Source organism: Cyprinodon tularosa, unplaced genomic scaffold (assembly GCF_016077235.1).
Source record: "Cyprinodon tularosa strain WSP-4 unplaced genomic scaffold, ASM1607723v1 ctg686, whole genome shotgun sequence".
Classification (NCBI taxonomy): Eukaryota; Metazoa; Chordata; class Actinopteri; order Cyprinodontiformes; family Cyprinodontidae; genus Cyprinodon; species Cyprinodon tularosa.
In genome coordinates this window covers 267,449-283,860 of record NW_024039436.1, presented here as the reverse complement: position 1 = coordinate 283,860, position 16,412 = coordinate 267,449, and the positions used below count along the sequence as shown (strand labels likewise).

The window sequence follows — 16,412 nt, the reverse complement described above, 5'->3', positions numbered from 1 at the left end:
CCTGCAGAAAAATTCACACCATTTGTCACGCAGCTCCTCCATTTTTAAAAGAGCTCCAGGGAAAAAACCCGCCTAATGTGACCGGAGAGGAATCCTCTTATTTTAAATGAAGCTGAGGGAGGTGATGGTGAGTCAGCAGCTGCTGCAGAAAATGACCCAGAATCAGCTGCAGGAGATTCGGTCTGACCTAAACCTGCTGGAGAAACTGCTGAATTCACAGCACCCCCCCCCCCCCCCGCCGTTATCCAAACCTTTCCTGCCTTTAAACCAAGTTTACTGGGAGCAGAAAATTCATCCATCTGACATCTGAAAGGAGATTTAATCTTAAATCTGTTTAAAAAAAAAAAAGTGTGTTTTAAGTAGAGTAACAATCGTTCAGTTTGGTTTATAGACAATTTCCTGATTCCCATATTTTCTCAAACCCCTGAACTGAGCGTTTGTTATTTTCTTTCTGTTTTCTGTCTTAATGTTCGCAGTGGGCTTCTGGTCCGGAGGGCTTTACCGTATTAACAGGAGAAGAGGAGCAAGTGAAATTAGACACTGCCATCTGACAATATGCGGTAATTTATAAATGTTTTAAATAAGGTTGGGTCTGGATCCAGACTGCGGTCAGCCAATCCGGAACCTCTGCTATAGAGGAACCAGGTTAAACTAACCACTGATTGGATCATAGCTGATCTGAATCCAACAGATTGAAAACCAAGGATAGAGGATACATCAGACCAGTCCTTCAAAATGGGCAAAAAGAAGGACACATTTTAAGGTCGCATAACTAGGAGTCATGGAATCCGACCAGACCTTCGGAGGACACAGCCAATAAATTTGAACAGAGCCAGAGTCTCTGATTAACGGGTAAAGCAGAGATAACCTTACATGTCCATCATGAACCAATCAGACGGAGTCAGGCTGATGACATCAGCTGTAAGGTCAGAGGTCAGCTCCAAACCGTAGACAGATTCTGCTGCTTTGATCAGTTACAGCTGCACCGACCATCAGATGTAGAAACCTCCTGACAGGACGCCTAACGACGTCATTCTGGGATGTTTCCACGGCGATAATGAGGGAACAGATAAGCAGCGCTGAGGCTGGAGAGGACGACATTAATGAAAGATCTGACGCTGGATGGTTTACGTCGCGCTGGGCTGCAGGAGGTTCTGATCAAATAAACGCTCGTTTAATATCCAATCAGGCCGCAGCAGCAGCAGCATCAGAATATAACTGAACTTTACCAGAGATACGGGAAACCAGTGGTTTAAGAAAAGGTTTTATATGCTTAGAAAAAAACACTAGAAATGTAGAAAAATATATAAATTATTGCACCATTGTCTGTGATTACAGGGTTTCCGCAGGTCATTAAAAGTAATTAAAAGCCATTAAATTATTATTTGTTAAATAAAGCTAGGCATTAAAATTCATTATCATGGCATTTGAAATGCTTTATAAAAAAAGAAACTGCTTTCGGTTGATTGGTATGTTTGGAAAAGAAAGAAACTTGAAGTGGAGAAAAGCTAGGGAATAGGGAAATGCAAATTTCAACAAAAGTGGCTGGAAAATGAGGAATTCAACATGGCTGCAGCCTGTCGACGGTAAAGACGACCAAGGATTTTGTTGTGTGTGTTTGTGTATATATATATTAGGGCTGGGTATTTTGGCCAAAGTCCTGAATCGATTCGATTTTGATTCATACACTTCTAAATCGATTAATTTCGATTTATTCTACACAGTTTTCCCACACGATTTTTACCATAATGAAAATGGTTCAACTGGGTTTCAAAATGCTGATGCATTTTATTTTTTCCTGTCATATTAAACACAACGTGCAAACTTGTAAATCGGACAGTTTAAACTTGATATATAATCGGCCCCCTATCGGTATCGGCCTTAAAACTGAATATCGGACATCGGCCACCCCACCGATATTTGATCAGCTTCTGAGTTTCTAAAGTCTAAAAAAAAAAAAATAAATACTACTTCTTCCTCAAAAACTTCTTTTTTACAGACCTAAAAACTTCTAAAGACGAGGGAAAAAATATTGATCTATTAAAATATCCCAATATCTTCATATGCTGATATATTGCCATTTAAAAACACCATATCAATCTCTTTTACTAATGAAATATTGCTATATGTCATCGTTATGCTACGAAATCCCCCGAAAATTCACGAAATGTTGCCATATTTTTATATGTTGATATATTGACGCGGTATCGATCTATTTTACTAACAAAATCTCACAAGAATTTGCAAAATATCACGAGAGTTTGTAACAGAACGATGAAATTTCACCAGATTCTGAAAGTAAAATAGATCGATACCGCGTTTTTAAAAATCTATTTGATATCAGCATATGAAAATATATTTGAGTTTATTATTTTTCAAAGTGTCAGAAATGGATAACAAAACTGCTATTTTCAATGACTACTTATTTTTGTCCAGCTTTAACATCGGTATCGATATCGGTTATCGGCTACATGAGTTTTTAAATATCGGCATATCGGATATCGGCCAAAATCCCAATATCGTGCATCCCTAATTTTTTTCATAAAGAGGTGAGAGAGATACGCTGCGCTGACCTGCTCTGTCTGCTGCTCCTTATTCTGGTTTCTGTGAGGCTCAAAGAGGATCACTACTTTATCCGTTTCCTGTCCTCCTGAACTCCTATCATTGGGAAACTTTTCTATTTTAACGTGTCATTCATTGTTTTTGCTCCAGTCTGTCCTGCTAGCTATAAACGCGATGTGCGACTCCAAACTGACCCTTTCCCAGTCAGATTAACAGATTTTATTTTGGATTTTCCTCCAAAGCGGATGTGTTTTACTTTGTAACCACGTCTCTCTTCCTGTCAGACCCATGAAATTGCTGCTGAATTGCTGCGTAGTCCGACTGAAATAGACCTGGGCTCTATGTTAGTCGCAGATACGCTGCCCGTTGACTTTCAATCAGCGCTAAATGCCACGATTTTCTGTTGGTTCGGACACAAAATCGGATTCTGTTTTTTCTGGCCTTTACGGTGAAGAAAGTATGGAGGACAGGAAGAGCCACTGGAAGAAAAAAAAACAAACAAAAAAAATACTAAAGTTTTAAATTTAATATTTAATTGATTCAGCTAGAAATTCAATCTGAATCTCAATCTGTGATTTTCTAAACTGAATTATTAAAGAGGAATTTGTAAATTCTATTTATTAGTCTATTATCAAATACAGCCATTTGACTAATGTATTCCCAAAACCTATTCATAAATTCCAATAAAAAAACAAAGCCAAAAAAAAAGACAATTCATAAATAACTCCTAACCAAACATTTTAAAAGTGATTCCTCTTCTTTTTACTTTGCTTTTTCCATTTAGCATTTCAAAGACATTAGAATTAAAGTGGAAAAATATATTACCTTTTAAAATGTTCGATAAAAAAAAGTATTTATAACATTTATTTAAAAAAAAAATACATTTTTTAAAAATACATTTAGAACTAGGATTTTTTTTTAATAAATTTTTTTTTCTATTCCTTTTTCATTTATTATTCTAATAATTTCTTAGTTTATAAAATGAATAAAAAAAAACAGGATTTGAAAGAAAAGAAGTAGGATTTGAAAATTAAGCGCAGTTTTGAATAATGGAATAAATAAAATTCCAAATTCCCCTCTAATAATTAGATTTGATGGCGCCCGCATAAGTTTTCGCTTTGATAAACTCCACCCAGAAAACTAGATTTCTAACTGTATGAATTATTGTTACATTTAAAATCGTTGCATTTCTCTTTTACTGGCTCTCTTGGTCCTCCATAGAACTCCTGTAACAGAAACACCAAAACACACAAGTTTGTCATTTTAGAATATTTATAAATTAAAGATCTAATGATGCCAATCTATGTGAAGACTTTCTTCTCCTGCTGAAATAAAGTCAGAAACACGTGAACTCAGCAGCTGATAGAGGAAAACATCACCTGCTTTAAAGCAGGTTTTATTTATCTCTGTCTTCACCTGAATGTGTTTTAAAGCGCGTTCACGTGACTTTATTACACGACTTAAAAAAGCAAAAAGTTGATTTTAGAGCCATTAAACAGTCGGAACCTTGAGTTCTCCTCCAGCAGCGAACATCCACTGTTTCATAAGCCTGGAGCAGCACATGACACCTGAAGTAAACACAGCGGCTAACTGCACGTGCGCCCGCTGACAGCCGCTTAATGGCGGCCATTAGGACCCCTCAGCCCGCCAACACCTACGCTCTTACCTGTAGTTGTAGGAAGGAAACTTGCTGCTTTCTTTCAGCATCATCCTGTACAGAGAAATCACCTGAGACCGAGTGGAGGCAGCCATGATGCTACCCACCATTCTCCCTCCGCAGCTCTGTTTGAGACGCAGGACCCTGATTTATAGACAACTAGACAGCGCCTGAACAGAAAGATGTGCTTCAGCTTATATTTTAAGCAAAATGTAATTATTATTTGATTTATAACCAACCTTTTGTAAATAGGTTTATGAATAATTTAGATTGTATCTGTATAAAATTGATGAAAGTGGGTAGATAGATTATTTATTTCCGTTATTGCACACAGGCGTACATCCGGCGACTAATCAGAAGCCCAACACATGAGAGTGGCAGAAGGTGAGTTAGCCTGGCTTACTTTAACCTCTAAAATGTGCCTTCTATCAAGCAACCATGCAGTTATCATGACTCAGCGATATAATGAGGGTTAAATACTTTATTACTGCTCTCTAACTGTCGGCGGTTCGGGGTTTATGTGCCTTAATTTGATCCATAAAGTCTTTATTTTGGGTTCATCTGTGAGCTAGTCTGCTGCAGACACCTGATAGAGCTGCAGCTCCTTCAAAATTACCTGAATTAGATTAAAGCTCAGCCACAATCAGCTATTTAGAGCAAAAACATTTAAATATACAGCTAGTTACCATGATAGCAGGCTGTGACGTCACCTCCCTGTCAAACTGGATCCACTAGAACCAGAACGTTCCTTAAAAATCAAACCACTTTTTGACTCAAACGCAAATATGGTTTCATTTTATTACATTTCCTGACTTTGACTATGTTACTGGTTGCAAACCAGTAAAGAATGTCGTAAATTTAACCTGGTATGTAACCATGTTCTCCCAGTTTATGGAGTCCCTGAAGGTCCAAACACAGCATTTTAACCAGTGGGAGGCTGGACTTTGACTAGGCCGTTGATTCTTTTCCATTTCTTATAGAATCGCTGCTGTTTTTGTTTTGTGTGTTTTCAGATTGACCTCTGACCTGCTAACTTAGCTCCTTTAATAGGGGAAGGCTGTTTTTTTTATGTTTTTGTTTGTTATTTACTTGACCACTGCATCTCCCAACATGCCTTAATTAACTGTGGAGTTTTGGAAAGTTTGGCAGCCCTCTGAAACGTTGCTCCTCTTATAAAAAAAAGTTTGTCAATGACCCTGGGGGTGTGTTTGATTGTAGAGGCTGCGTCCTCCAAGGTCTATCTGGACTGGGTCGTTTGAAGTCCGTGAAAATAAGAACACCGGAAGAGTTTGGTTGTGAATTCAAACAGGTCTAGCCTTCCTGGGCTTTTACCACTGTAAGCTCCTGACCATAGATGAGGGTAGAAACGTAGATCGACCGGTAAATCCAGAGCTTTGCTTTTTTCCTCAGCTTTCTTTTCACCATATCAGACCGATACAGCGCACGCTTCATCTTCCTCGTTGAGCTTCCTCCAGCGTTGTGCAGCGTTGTCGTCGAGCGCTCAAAACCCCGCCCATTTTGCATCAAAAAAAAAAAAAAAAACACCTCTCTGCGTTGTGATTGGCCCGCCAGTTCTAGGGCCTGGGGCATTGATCGAGGCTAGACCAGCCGCAGGGGAAAATGATTTTGGTCGCTGGTGGGTGGGGCTAGTTTACTAGGCTATGATTCATCGGTAGTTGGAACACATCCTTTGATCCCCCTTTCTAAATGGGGGGGACCACCCCCCCAGTCTGCCAATCCAGAAGCGCTTCCCCCCAATAGGCTGGTTTATGCTCAGAAACCAGGTTGTCGACGTGTGTTGCAGTTAACGCAGATATGCCCCGCCCCTTCCACAGACACTCTGCTGCACCTCCTGACCTTACCGTTCCTTACCGGCTTGTTCTGTTTTTTCTGGCCGCCATTGTGGAAAACGACTGGTGAAGATGGAGCAGCCAGCAGAGCGAAGTGCGCGAGAACGCTGGGACCCTTTTTCCACCTGGATCCCCGCTCTTTTTGGCCCTCATGTCCCTCCGTTGTCGCACACACTTGCCCCCACTTCCTCACCGCCTCGGCCGTATCTAGACCCTCAGCTAGTTCCTGATTGGCCCTCTGGCGTCGTGGTGTGGAATAACATAGCGCAGACCACGCGTCAATATTGGGCAGAAATCAAAAATATCTGCGAAAAACTGCTGGGGGAGGATAACCAGGCCTGATGTCCACCCAATGTTGCAGAGTCGCATTCGCCAATGCAGCCCCATAACATCCAGATCCTTTAGTTACTCAGGGTAAATTCCCCCCCCCCCCCCCCCCCCCCCCTCCAATAAAAAGCTTTAAATATTCTGTAAGTGCGGAATATTTGCTTTAATTGTTTAATTGTTTTGCTTTGTTTTTCTCACTTATTCAAACAGCAGGTTTTTCTGTTGAAAAGCGTGCTTAACGTAGAGTTTGAAATTGATTTTGAATTTCATAAACAGCATCATGTCAATCCTTAGCAGGAATATGGGAAATATCACAGTTTACCACATTTTGCATCCCAGCAGCTCTGTTCAAACTTTCTATTTTATAAATTACTGTGAAGATATTGATCGGCGATCATGATTTAGAGTTCAGCTGACCTCTACTGCTGTTCTCACATTGGGTCCAAATGTCCTACAGGGTCCAACCTAGATTAATGCTTCCCCCCATGGGGTGGGGGGGTACAGTATGCTCTTTAGCACTGTATGTGTGAAAGGTCAGAGTCACTTCCTGACTCCTGATATCCATCTGTCTTTGAGAGGAAAGGTCAGCGCTCCTCCTCTGTGTGTCTAAGACTGTCTGCGCCACGAAGCCCCTCAGAGTTAGGCTGGTTTCAACCAGTATGGACAAAATGGGAATAGATTCAGATAAAGTTGAGCTTTTTGGGATTATTCCAACCTTCAGATGGTGGATCTCCGTAGAGATTGACGGATAGAGGCAGGGATTGATAAATTGGCGGTAAATAGATTAAAAAAAGACAATTAAAATCACCCTTGCATTTGTCAGCCAATGGTAGCAAAGAAGCGCTCTGAAAGTAACAGTATTAGCCAATCAGAAGAAGAAGGGGGCGGGTCTTAGGAAAGCGTGTTCCTCCTCCTCTTGTTTCTTCCTCAAGTCGCCAGATAGATTGAGGTTCAGAGCTGAAGGGAAAGTCACCTTGCTGGTTTTTATTAACATCTCTGTATTTCGACATTATATTACTGATTAACAAAGTTTAGAGGTATTGAAATGTTGAAATTGTTGAAATATGTCAATTATTAAACATTTTAATGTTCTCTAAATGCCAGACTGAATTTCACCTACCTTTGTAACAGTTCACCTGTTGAGTGTAGGTTCATTTATAACCTGTTTAGGACAAGGCTTAGCAGCAAAAATGGATCGCATAAGAAATGTGGTTCGTGCAAGTGGTAGATATAGATGATATAGATGCACTTTTGCCTTCTTCTGGCCGTTTTCGGTATTGGATTTTCAAAAATCAAATTTAGGCTTCAGTCATTCACGCAACCTCTGATCCCAAACCCCCCTGGCATGGCTATATATATATAAAAAAAAAAAAATATATATATATATATATATATATATATATATATATATATCAGGGATTGACGTTAAGGATTTTTACCACTTGCCCGACTTTCACATTTCATTTGCCCAGAAACAATTTTTACTTGCCCAGTATAATGTTTGATAAATATAGTTCCTAATATTTATTTTTGTAAATGGTAAAATAGGTGGTGGGGGGTATTACTGTACTTACATTTTTCTGCCTTGCTGTTTTTTAGCCTGCCAAGTCGAAAAAAATATGTCTGATTCATGCAGATTCCCGGACAAAAATCACGCCATTTAAGCAAATATTGGTGATTTTTAAGTAATTCTGAGTGATAAATAATTTCTTTCTGTGATCACTGCACTTGCCTGGCGGGCAAATGCAATGAAATTTGTACTCTCCCAACAATAAAAACTACTTGCCCCGGGCGATCGGGCAACGCTTAACATCGAGCCCTGAATAAATATATATGTATATATATATATATATATATGTATTAGGGATGGGACGATTTATGAAAACCGTCAGAATAGTTCGGTTCGACTGTCTCGGTTCGGTTCGCGTGTGTTTCGTTCGGTTCGTTCGGTTCATGCGCTGCTCCTTTTTCTCATAGGTGAAGCGTTTACACTCCAGAGCAGAAGGTGGCGGTACTGCGACCAAAGCCAACCACCAGTAGTAAACAAGAAGAAGAAGAAGCGAAGCAGCGTAGCCGGGTGAAGCAGAAAAAAATCAGTTGTTGTGGAGAATTGTGTGGGTATGGCGAGTGGGAAAGAACAGGAGTTGGAAGACGCGCCAGCAGCACTTTATAGGTCTGCTGTATGGGAGCGCTTTGCATTTAGAGTGACCTACGATGACGGAGGAAAGAAAGTGGTTGATAAAAGTGCAACAGTGTGCAAGCATTGTGCAACACGTTTTGTTTATGCTAACAGCAACATGTCATGCTAACCCCGAAATCCCTCATACTCCGTCAGCAACCCCCGCTCCGCCCCGCTGCGCTCCAAACCGGCTGCTCAAAGCAAAGCCTACAGCCCCCACTGTGGCATCGTCTGCTCCCCTCTGAGTTCCTTGGAGATGGTAGAGAGCATGTAACCTGACAACAGCCAGATGCATGTCTCGCTCCGCCTACATGAGCGAGACATGCATCTGGCTGTTGTCAGGTTAGAGAGCACGTGCCAGATGATTAAATTCAAAGCAGCAAAACATACGGAAATGATCCAGGGTTTCCGCGGATCATTTAAAATAATTACAATCCATTATTTTTGGGGGGATTTTTTTCATTAATTTCATAATTTTTTATGGAATTTCGGTGTAACAATCAACATGTATCGAATCGAACCGAAAACCGTGACCAGAAACCGTGAATCAAACCGAACCGTGGATTTTGTGAATCGTTCCACCCCTAATATGTATGTATATGTGTGTATGTTATGTTGGGTTGCTGTATAAAACCTGGAACTCTATTTCTGACATTTTGAATTGAAAAAGCTTCCCGGTTGGGAAGAGAAACGTCTTCAAACTTGGAAACAATTTTGTTTTTTTTTATGACGATGACTGAGAATCTTCGTCATCTTATGCACTCTATTGTTTTTGAAGGTAATTTAAACACTTCGTGATATATATCGATTATTACGATATTACGGAACCCCTAAAGGGACATGGAGGGGAAAAAAAGAACTTTTGCAAGATCCCGCAATACTTTTGCAGGATCTCGCAATACTTTTGCGAGATCCCGCGATGCTTTTGCGAGATCCCGCAAAACTTTTGAAGGATCTCGCAATAATTATGCGAGATCCCGCAATAGTTTTGCAAGATCTCGCAAAAGTATTGCGTGATCTCGCAAAAGTTTATTTTTTGCGAGATCTCGCAATAATTTTGCGAGATCCTGCAATACTTTTCTCGCAAAATTATTGCGAGATCCTGCCAAAGTTTTGCCGGATCCTGCAAAAGTTTATTTTTCGCGAGATCTCGCAAAAGTTTTGTGGGATCTCGCAGAAGTTTATTTTTTGCAAGATCCCGCAATACTTTTGCAGGATCTCTTAATAATTTAGCGAGATCCTGCAAAAGTCTTGCAAAAGTTTATTTTTTGCGAGATCTCGCAATACTTTGGCGAGATCCCGCGATGCTTTTGCGAGATCCCGCAAAACTTTTGAAGGATCTCGCAATAATTATGCGAGATCCCGCAATAGGCTGCTCCTTTTTCTGTGGCTCCCGTCCGCGCTGCTCTTAGTTCCTTGGAGATCGTAGAGAGCATGTGCGAGATGATTAAATTCAAAGCAGCAAAAGATGCGGAAATGATCCAGGGTTTCCGCGGATCATTTAAAATAATTACAATCCATTATTTTTTGGGGATTTTTTCATTAATTTTTATGGGATTTCGGGGTACACTGGAAAAAGGATAAAAAAATAAGTAGAAATGTCTTAAATTAAGTGTATTTACGCTTAATTTGAGCAGGTAAATGAGATAGTTTGCCAATAGAGTATTTTTGCTCTTAAAATAAGAAAATTAGATAAAATGCACCTGAAATAAGACAATGCTATTGTTTTCTTATTGTAAGTGTAAATTGTCTTGTTCCATTGGGAAAATCTCTCTTTTAACTACTAAATCCAAGAACAGATACCGTACACTTATTTTAAGAAAAAACAACTTATCTAGATTTCGATTTTTTTCCAGTGTAACAATCAACATATACCGAACCGAAACGTGGATTTTGTGAACCGTTCCACCCGTAGTGTAGATGCTGCTACATGGCTGTTCATCTTATTTTGCATTTGACCAATTAGATGAGCCCTTGGATGATAGATTACCTACTGGAAATTAAGTTGGAAAATCAATGTTAAGAAGTCAAGGAAAAAAGGTAAAAAAAAAAAAAAAAAAAAGTCGAGAAAAAAAGCTCATTTAAAAGTAAAGTAAAGTTAAAAAAGTAGAAAATTAATTAAAAAGTTAAAAAGTAAAGTTAAAAAGTTTATAAGCCTCATTAACAATTCTATTTAGGATTATAAACTAAAAAATGTCAGTTCCAGTTTCAGCATTAATGCCTCTAAGGGTATGTTGGACTAAAAATGTGTTTCTTTCACTTCTTTTAGAAGCAGTTTTATTATTTTTCTTTATATATTCGTACAAGTCGATGTTTCTTGTTATTACATTGACATTAATTTCTGCCATCTAAATATCCATGTTTGAATGTTCCAAAGTTAAGGTCTGGTCCTGGATTTCAAAAACACAAACAATAAGACGATTTTTAAATGTAGACTTTCAGAGTATTTCAGTGAGTGCCCTGTGAAGGGTTAATAGACGCTCAGCTTCGGCACCAAAGTTTCCAAAGTTTCATTGATTGCTGAGCTGCACCTGATGGATGTAATGAGGTGGGATGGTTGGAGGAGCTTCACTTCCTCCTGATCAGTTTGTTTGATTCGCTCGCTGCTTGTTTCCTGCAGATTGAGTTTTTCGTCTCCATCTCCTTCCGCCTGGCAGATCAAGGCCCCCCCGCGCCCCCGCCATCGATCTCTCCCTCCTGTGTCCAGAGCAGTGAAAAAAAAAGCCCCGTCTGGGACCCGAATCCGATCAGCTGCAGATCCACAGGCCTTCTCTGCACCGTGGGTAAGTCAACCTGTAGCTGAGATTAAAAAGCAGCAGCGGGAACAAAAAGGAGCAAATAAACACGAGATGACATTTCCAAACGTGTTAAATAAAACAGCAGCCGTTTACAGCCTAATGCTCGAGAACGAGGCTCCCTGAATGTCAGCCCTGCTTAAAGTGCAACAATGGCGTCGGTTCTGATTCTCTCTGGATGAATATTTCATGGCGCTGACCTCCGTGTCGCTGCACGCTGGCGCACGTTTACGCCGGAGGCTTCCCGACGCCTTGCTCCATTTGCTATGTTTAATGTCACAGCGGCGCAGAGCAAACAGGCCGGCGTGGAGGAAGTAAACAGAGACGACCTCTGCTTTAATTGGCATGAAAAATGCTAATGCAGCCGGAGACGAGGAGGAGGAGCTTAACTTGGCGAGAAGGAAGGACAGCAGCACCTGGAGGGAAGAGAACATCTGTGGAGTGGAGGAGGAGGACAAAGATGTGGAGGGATTCTTGTTCCATTATTCTTTTAAGGGGATTTTATAGAGATAATTCAACCAGATCATCCAGTCAGATTGATTCAAAGTTTTCTATCTAAGGAAAACCAGCTGATTGCATCGACTCATTGACTCTTCAGCAATCCCTCACACTAAGCATGCTTGTAGCGACAGTGGAGAGGAAAAACTCCCTTTGAACAGGAAGAAACCTCCAGCAGAACCAGGCTCAGTGTGAGCGGCCATCTGCTGAGGCCCACTGGGGTTCAAGGAGACAGAAGCAGACATAGAAAAAGAAGCATAGATACAAAAGGCAACTGTCAACCAGCTCCACAGGCGGCCCCGTCCAGGAAACACACAGCCAGGCAGACGAGCTCCGAGCCAGCTCCCATGTCAGAGGATGAAGAGAGCACATCCAGTTAGTCACAGTCAGAGAAACAGGACTAAACTGGAAAACAGGCCAAGCTCCAACATCTAGAAACAAAGGTGTTGATGGCAGCAGCACAGCTGATATTTCTCTCCAGGATGGAGTCACAGCCAAACAGAAACAGACCAGATGAAGCTACTATGCATTTTTTGTCTAATTTCAAATATTATTTTTATTTTTTCATATTTTGTCTACAGATATTTTTCAGTTATTTTTTGATGAAGTTCTAAAAATTTAATTTTTCAAACTGCGTTTTCTTAATGACATTTCCTTCATTTTAAGAACAACGCAAACAATAACACAGTTGTTGCTAACGTCCAGCAGACCAATAGAAACTCGTTTACTTTCTCTGTCTTTAGAAAAACCCTCCCCCAGAAGTAAAGAAAATGTGATTTAAAAAAAAAAAACATTTGTTAAACTAAATTAAATAAAAAGTTTCTCATCTCCGGATTACATTTTCTATTCAAAGATTATTTTCCAAACCAGTTCGTTGCAAGAATAATGGAACAAAATTCCCCCCATAGGTGTGCAGGATTTAGAATAAAATAGAATAAAAAATCACTTTATTGTCCCTCAATGTGCTGTTTTTAGAAACCTGCAGCCATTTTAGCTGAGGACCAGAGGTCTGCGGTTCTAAGGGTTCTGCTGGAGGCTCAGGTTCGGCCGGCCGCTCCTCCTCTGGTTCCGCTCTCCGTCGGGTTTATTAGCCGACTGTGAGCCGCTGGTCCCAGAGGAGCCGTCCTCTGCTGCTGAAGCTAAATTGTCCTCCGCCGGTTGGAAATGAGGCGGATCCTCTGCCTCTAACCGAGTTAGCGAGCTCAGCGCTAATGACGGAGCGTCAGGTAACGATGTTAGAGTCTGCAGGACGGCGGTGGGCGTCATGGCCGACTTTATTAATCTGAACGAGTCTCTCTAAATCCACTTCCTCTTTGCTTCCAGTTTCCTTTTCGTCTGTTGGCTCCTCTTTTATTACCACTGTTCCTTTTTTATTCATTTTATTTCCACTTCCTGCTCATTTTTCACTTTCCTTATGTCTTTGATCTTATTTTCTCTCTGGTTTTTGCTCCCCTGTCCTTTAAATGTCCATCCTCTCCTCTGTGGTTCTGCTTCTCCGTGCTGAGGGTTCTGTCTCCTGTTAGCAGGCCTCGGGTTCCTCTCTCTGCGACCCGTTTCCTGCAGCAGGTAGTCAATTGATTTTCCTGGCGTCGCAGCCTCTCTGTGTGCGGGTGTCCTCCATCTGTTGCTGAAAAAGGTCTTCCTGAACCTGCTGAGCCCCCAACCGCCTCCTCCACCCACGGTTACATAACGTCTGACAACACCTCCACCATCGACCCCTCGCTCTGCAGACACGCTGAACTCTGTGAAAATGAGGTGAAACATTAAACTGAATCCATTCACAGCTCAGAAAATCTGCCAAACAATGAAGTTCCCATAGCGTGGATCCGTCCTGGATCCTGGTTCTGGATGGTTCTGACTATAATGCTCCTCCACGGGATGATGGTTGAATGCGGAGTTGATTTCGTTGCGCTGTAGTTATGGCAATGTAATGCCAAAAAAAAAAAAAAAGCTGGAAAGATTTTGCATTTCAGATAAAAAAAATTCCATCTGTCAGTCTGCTCTATCCAGAACTCCTCAAGAGGAAACGTTTGAGTTTCACCTGGTTTCAGTTCATATAAAATCGATTTGCTAAATAATCATTAGTTGCATCCCTAAACTAAAGTTATATTCCAAATTTGCCGGTGAAGATTCTCAGTCATCCAGGTCATAGTTATTCCAAAAAAAAGTAAAAAAAACAATCTTCTGGACTTTGTTTCCAAGTTTGAAGATGTTTCTCTTCCATTCAGGAAGCTTTTTCAATTCCAAATGTCAGAAATAGCGTTTAGTTCCAGGTTTTATCCAGCAGCCCAACAAAGCCTGGTTTTAGTTTAGAAAACATGCAAATAGAAACGGATGAACGGGTCCCCCCCTTTGGAATGGGGGTCGTTTGGCTTCTTTGTTAGCCTGCAATGCCCCATACCTGACTATGTTAAAGGTGTCCTTTATGGAATCCAGTCTGTGAGGGAAGGTTCCAGAGATTGTCTTGTTTGGTGTTGGACGGACGGGGTTTACTCAGACTTCAGTTGTTCCTGAACGGAGAAGCTGACTGTCACTCAGATTTCCTGCGGTACTTGAACGGGCTGCGGTGCAGATGAAACCTTTGCTCGGTGTGAAGCTCAAACGAGCTCTTGGGGATAATGGATCCAAACTTCCTGCTTGGAACCCCAGCTCAGTTAGAAGCTCAATTGAACCTTCCAGAAGGAGAAGGTCCGAACAAATCCAGTTTGCAGGATGACTTTCCTGTATTGGCATACGCTCTGGCCTCAAAGGTAGTGGCAGTCAGCAGCTTAATAACACCCCAAAGATAATGAGGCAATGAGCTGCAGGTGTGCAGGGAGACCCAATGAAGACGGGGCACCACCTGGTGGAGGAGGAAAGGAAACACAAAAACAGACCACACAAACTGGATTCCTGACAGTTAAAGGGAATAGTTGGCCTGGCTGAACAGACAAGGTCAGGCCAACTATTCCCTCTAACGACCCTCCTTTCAGAGACGTAGACAGGTATGGGAAACAAAGTCCAGTGGATTGATTTTTATTGATTCATTTTTCCTAAAATAGGTGTATTTTCACTTGATTTGAGCAAATAGGAGACAAACTGCCAATAGAATCGGATATTTTAGCTTTAAAATAGGCATATTATTTTAAGTGCATAATATCTAATAGATATATAATGTATAGACTCCCATGCACCTTTTCCGTTGACTATTGAGCGGATTTAACGAGTTTATTTCTCCACTGTGAGATCAATAAAGTCGACCATTCAATCAATAATTATCTTATTTTAAGGCTTGTTCATCTTATCTACCTGCTCAAATACAGTTTTTTTTTTAAGGATAACTAAAACTCACTTTTTAAATCTGTTTTTGCTTCAGTATTATTTTGTTTTATTTATTTTAGATTTTTATCTTCAAAAACGTTTTTTGAGATAAATGTTTGCATCTTTTCAATCAGTTTTTGCATTTTCGGCTGGAAGTTAATGCAAAAAAAGGAGGATTTTAGCAGAAACTCCCGCCTGTTGAACACTTTGTTCGTTTCTATGCATTCAGTAAAGGATTCCTCTGCTGCTCATCCTCCGTTACGCTGGAAACGTTTCCGTCCTTTTAAAAGCCGCCGATTCGCCAACATTGCTTAATTATCAGCAGAGGAATCCCTGACTGCAGGCGCACCCAGAGGACGGCGCTTGGAGCACCTCAGATCCCCAAACACTGAGAAGCTGAGCAGCAGATCTGTGATACGAGCCAGAAACACGGCGTACGTCTCAGAGTGGAACACAGATTTAAATCTTTAACCCGGTCGCCTCTCCACGGCGTCTCCTGGGCATATGTTCGAGCTGCCGCCAGGATTCACGCCTACGCCTGCACGGCCGTGCAGGTTAACAGGTGTACAGGTGGTTTCCTCACCTTCTGCTGCTCCTCAGCTCTATTTTTAGCAGCTGCTCCATAAAAGTTTGAAGGCATCAGCTAAGAGCAGCTTTTAACTCCTCAATATTAGAGCTTTCTGCTGCTTACAGCTTCCTGTGATGCTGCGAGGGAAGATCTGTCCCAGGAGTCCTTTCTGGACCCTTCATCTCCTAATTGATGAAGCTCTGTCCTGGTGATTAGAGGATTATATCACAGGTAAAATCCCTAATAAATCAGACGTACAGCTGTGATTTATTAGAAGTGGAAGTGATGGAGGTCAAACCCGGTGATCCAGAACTGAACCAGCCTCACGTTTTAAAGCGTTCATTCATAGAAAATGTTAGGAGGATCTATTGTGTCTGGCTCAGTGTAGAAACCAGCGGCTGACTCATGCAGCCGCTGATGAAACCATAAAGCATCACGTTAGCCGAGGTTTGCAGGACGTTTTTCTGCCCCTTTTTTCAGGTGTTTAGATGCTAAATATCTGCAGCTCCTTGCTGTTGTGACGGACATGTTGCTGTAAAAGCTGTTTTTGCTGAGCGTCTCCAAAAGCTGCAGCATCATCGCTCTGACGTGTTCTGGCATCGCTTTGGTTCGCTGGATCATATTTAAAGATCTTGCAGCAGTTTGATTGATCGCGCTCAGCGACCCAGAGCTTCTC

At 41.2% G+C, this 16,412-nt stretch overlaps 2 protein-coding genes across 2 annotated transcripts in view; one reads left to right on the top strand and one right to left on the bottom strand.

Moving 5' to 3' along the window:
* The window catches only part of LOC119771707 (LYR motif-containing protein 4B), a 50,134-nt gene extending 45,756 nt beyond the window's left edge, over positions 1-4,378 (bottom strand). Inside the window, exon 1 of the mRNA XM_038267815.1 lies at positions 4,229-4,378. Coding sequence (XP_038123743.1) covers positions 4,229-4,329 — 101 coding nt within the window. The 5' untranslated portion in view covers positions 4,330-4,378. The remainder of the gene's footprint in view (positions 1-4,228) is intronic.
* Positions 4,379-4,472: 94 nt separating this feature from the next.
* Positions 4,473-16,412, top strand: part of fars2 (phenylalanyl-tRNA synthetase 2, mitochondrial) — a 181,619-nt gene continuing 169,679 nt past the window's right edge. The window contains exons 1-2 of the mRNA XM_038267814.1: positions 4,473-4,603; positions 11,196-11,358. The gene's annotated coding sequence lies outside the window, so the exon portion shown is untranslated. The remainder of the gene's footprint in view (positions 4,604-11,195; positions 11,359-16,412) is intronic.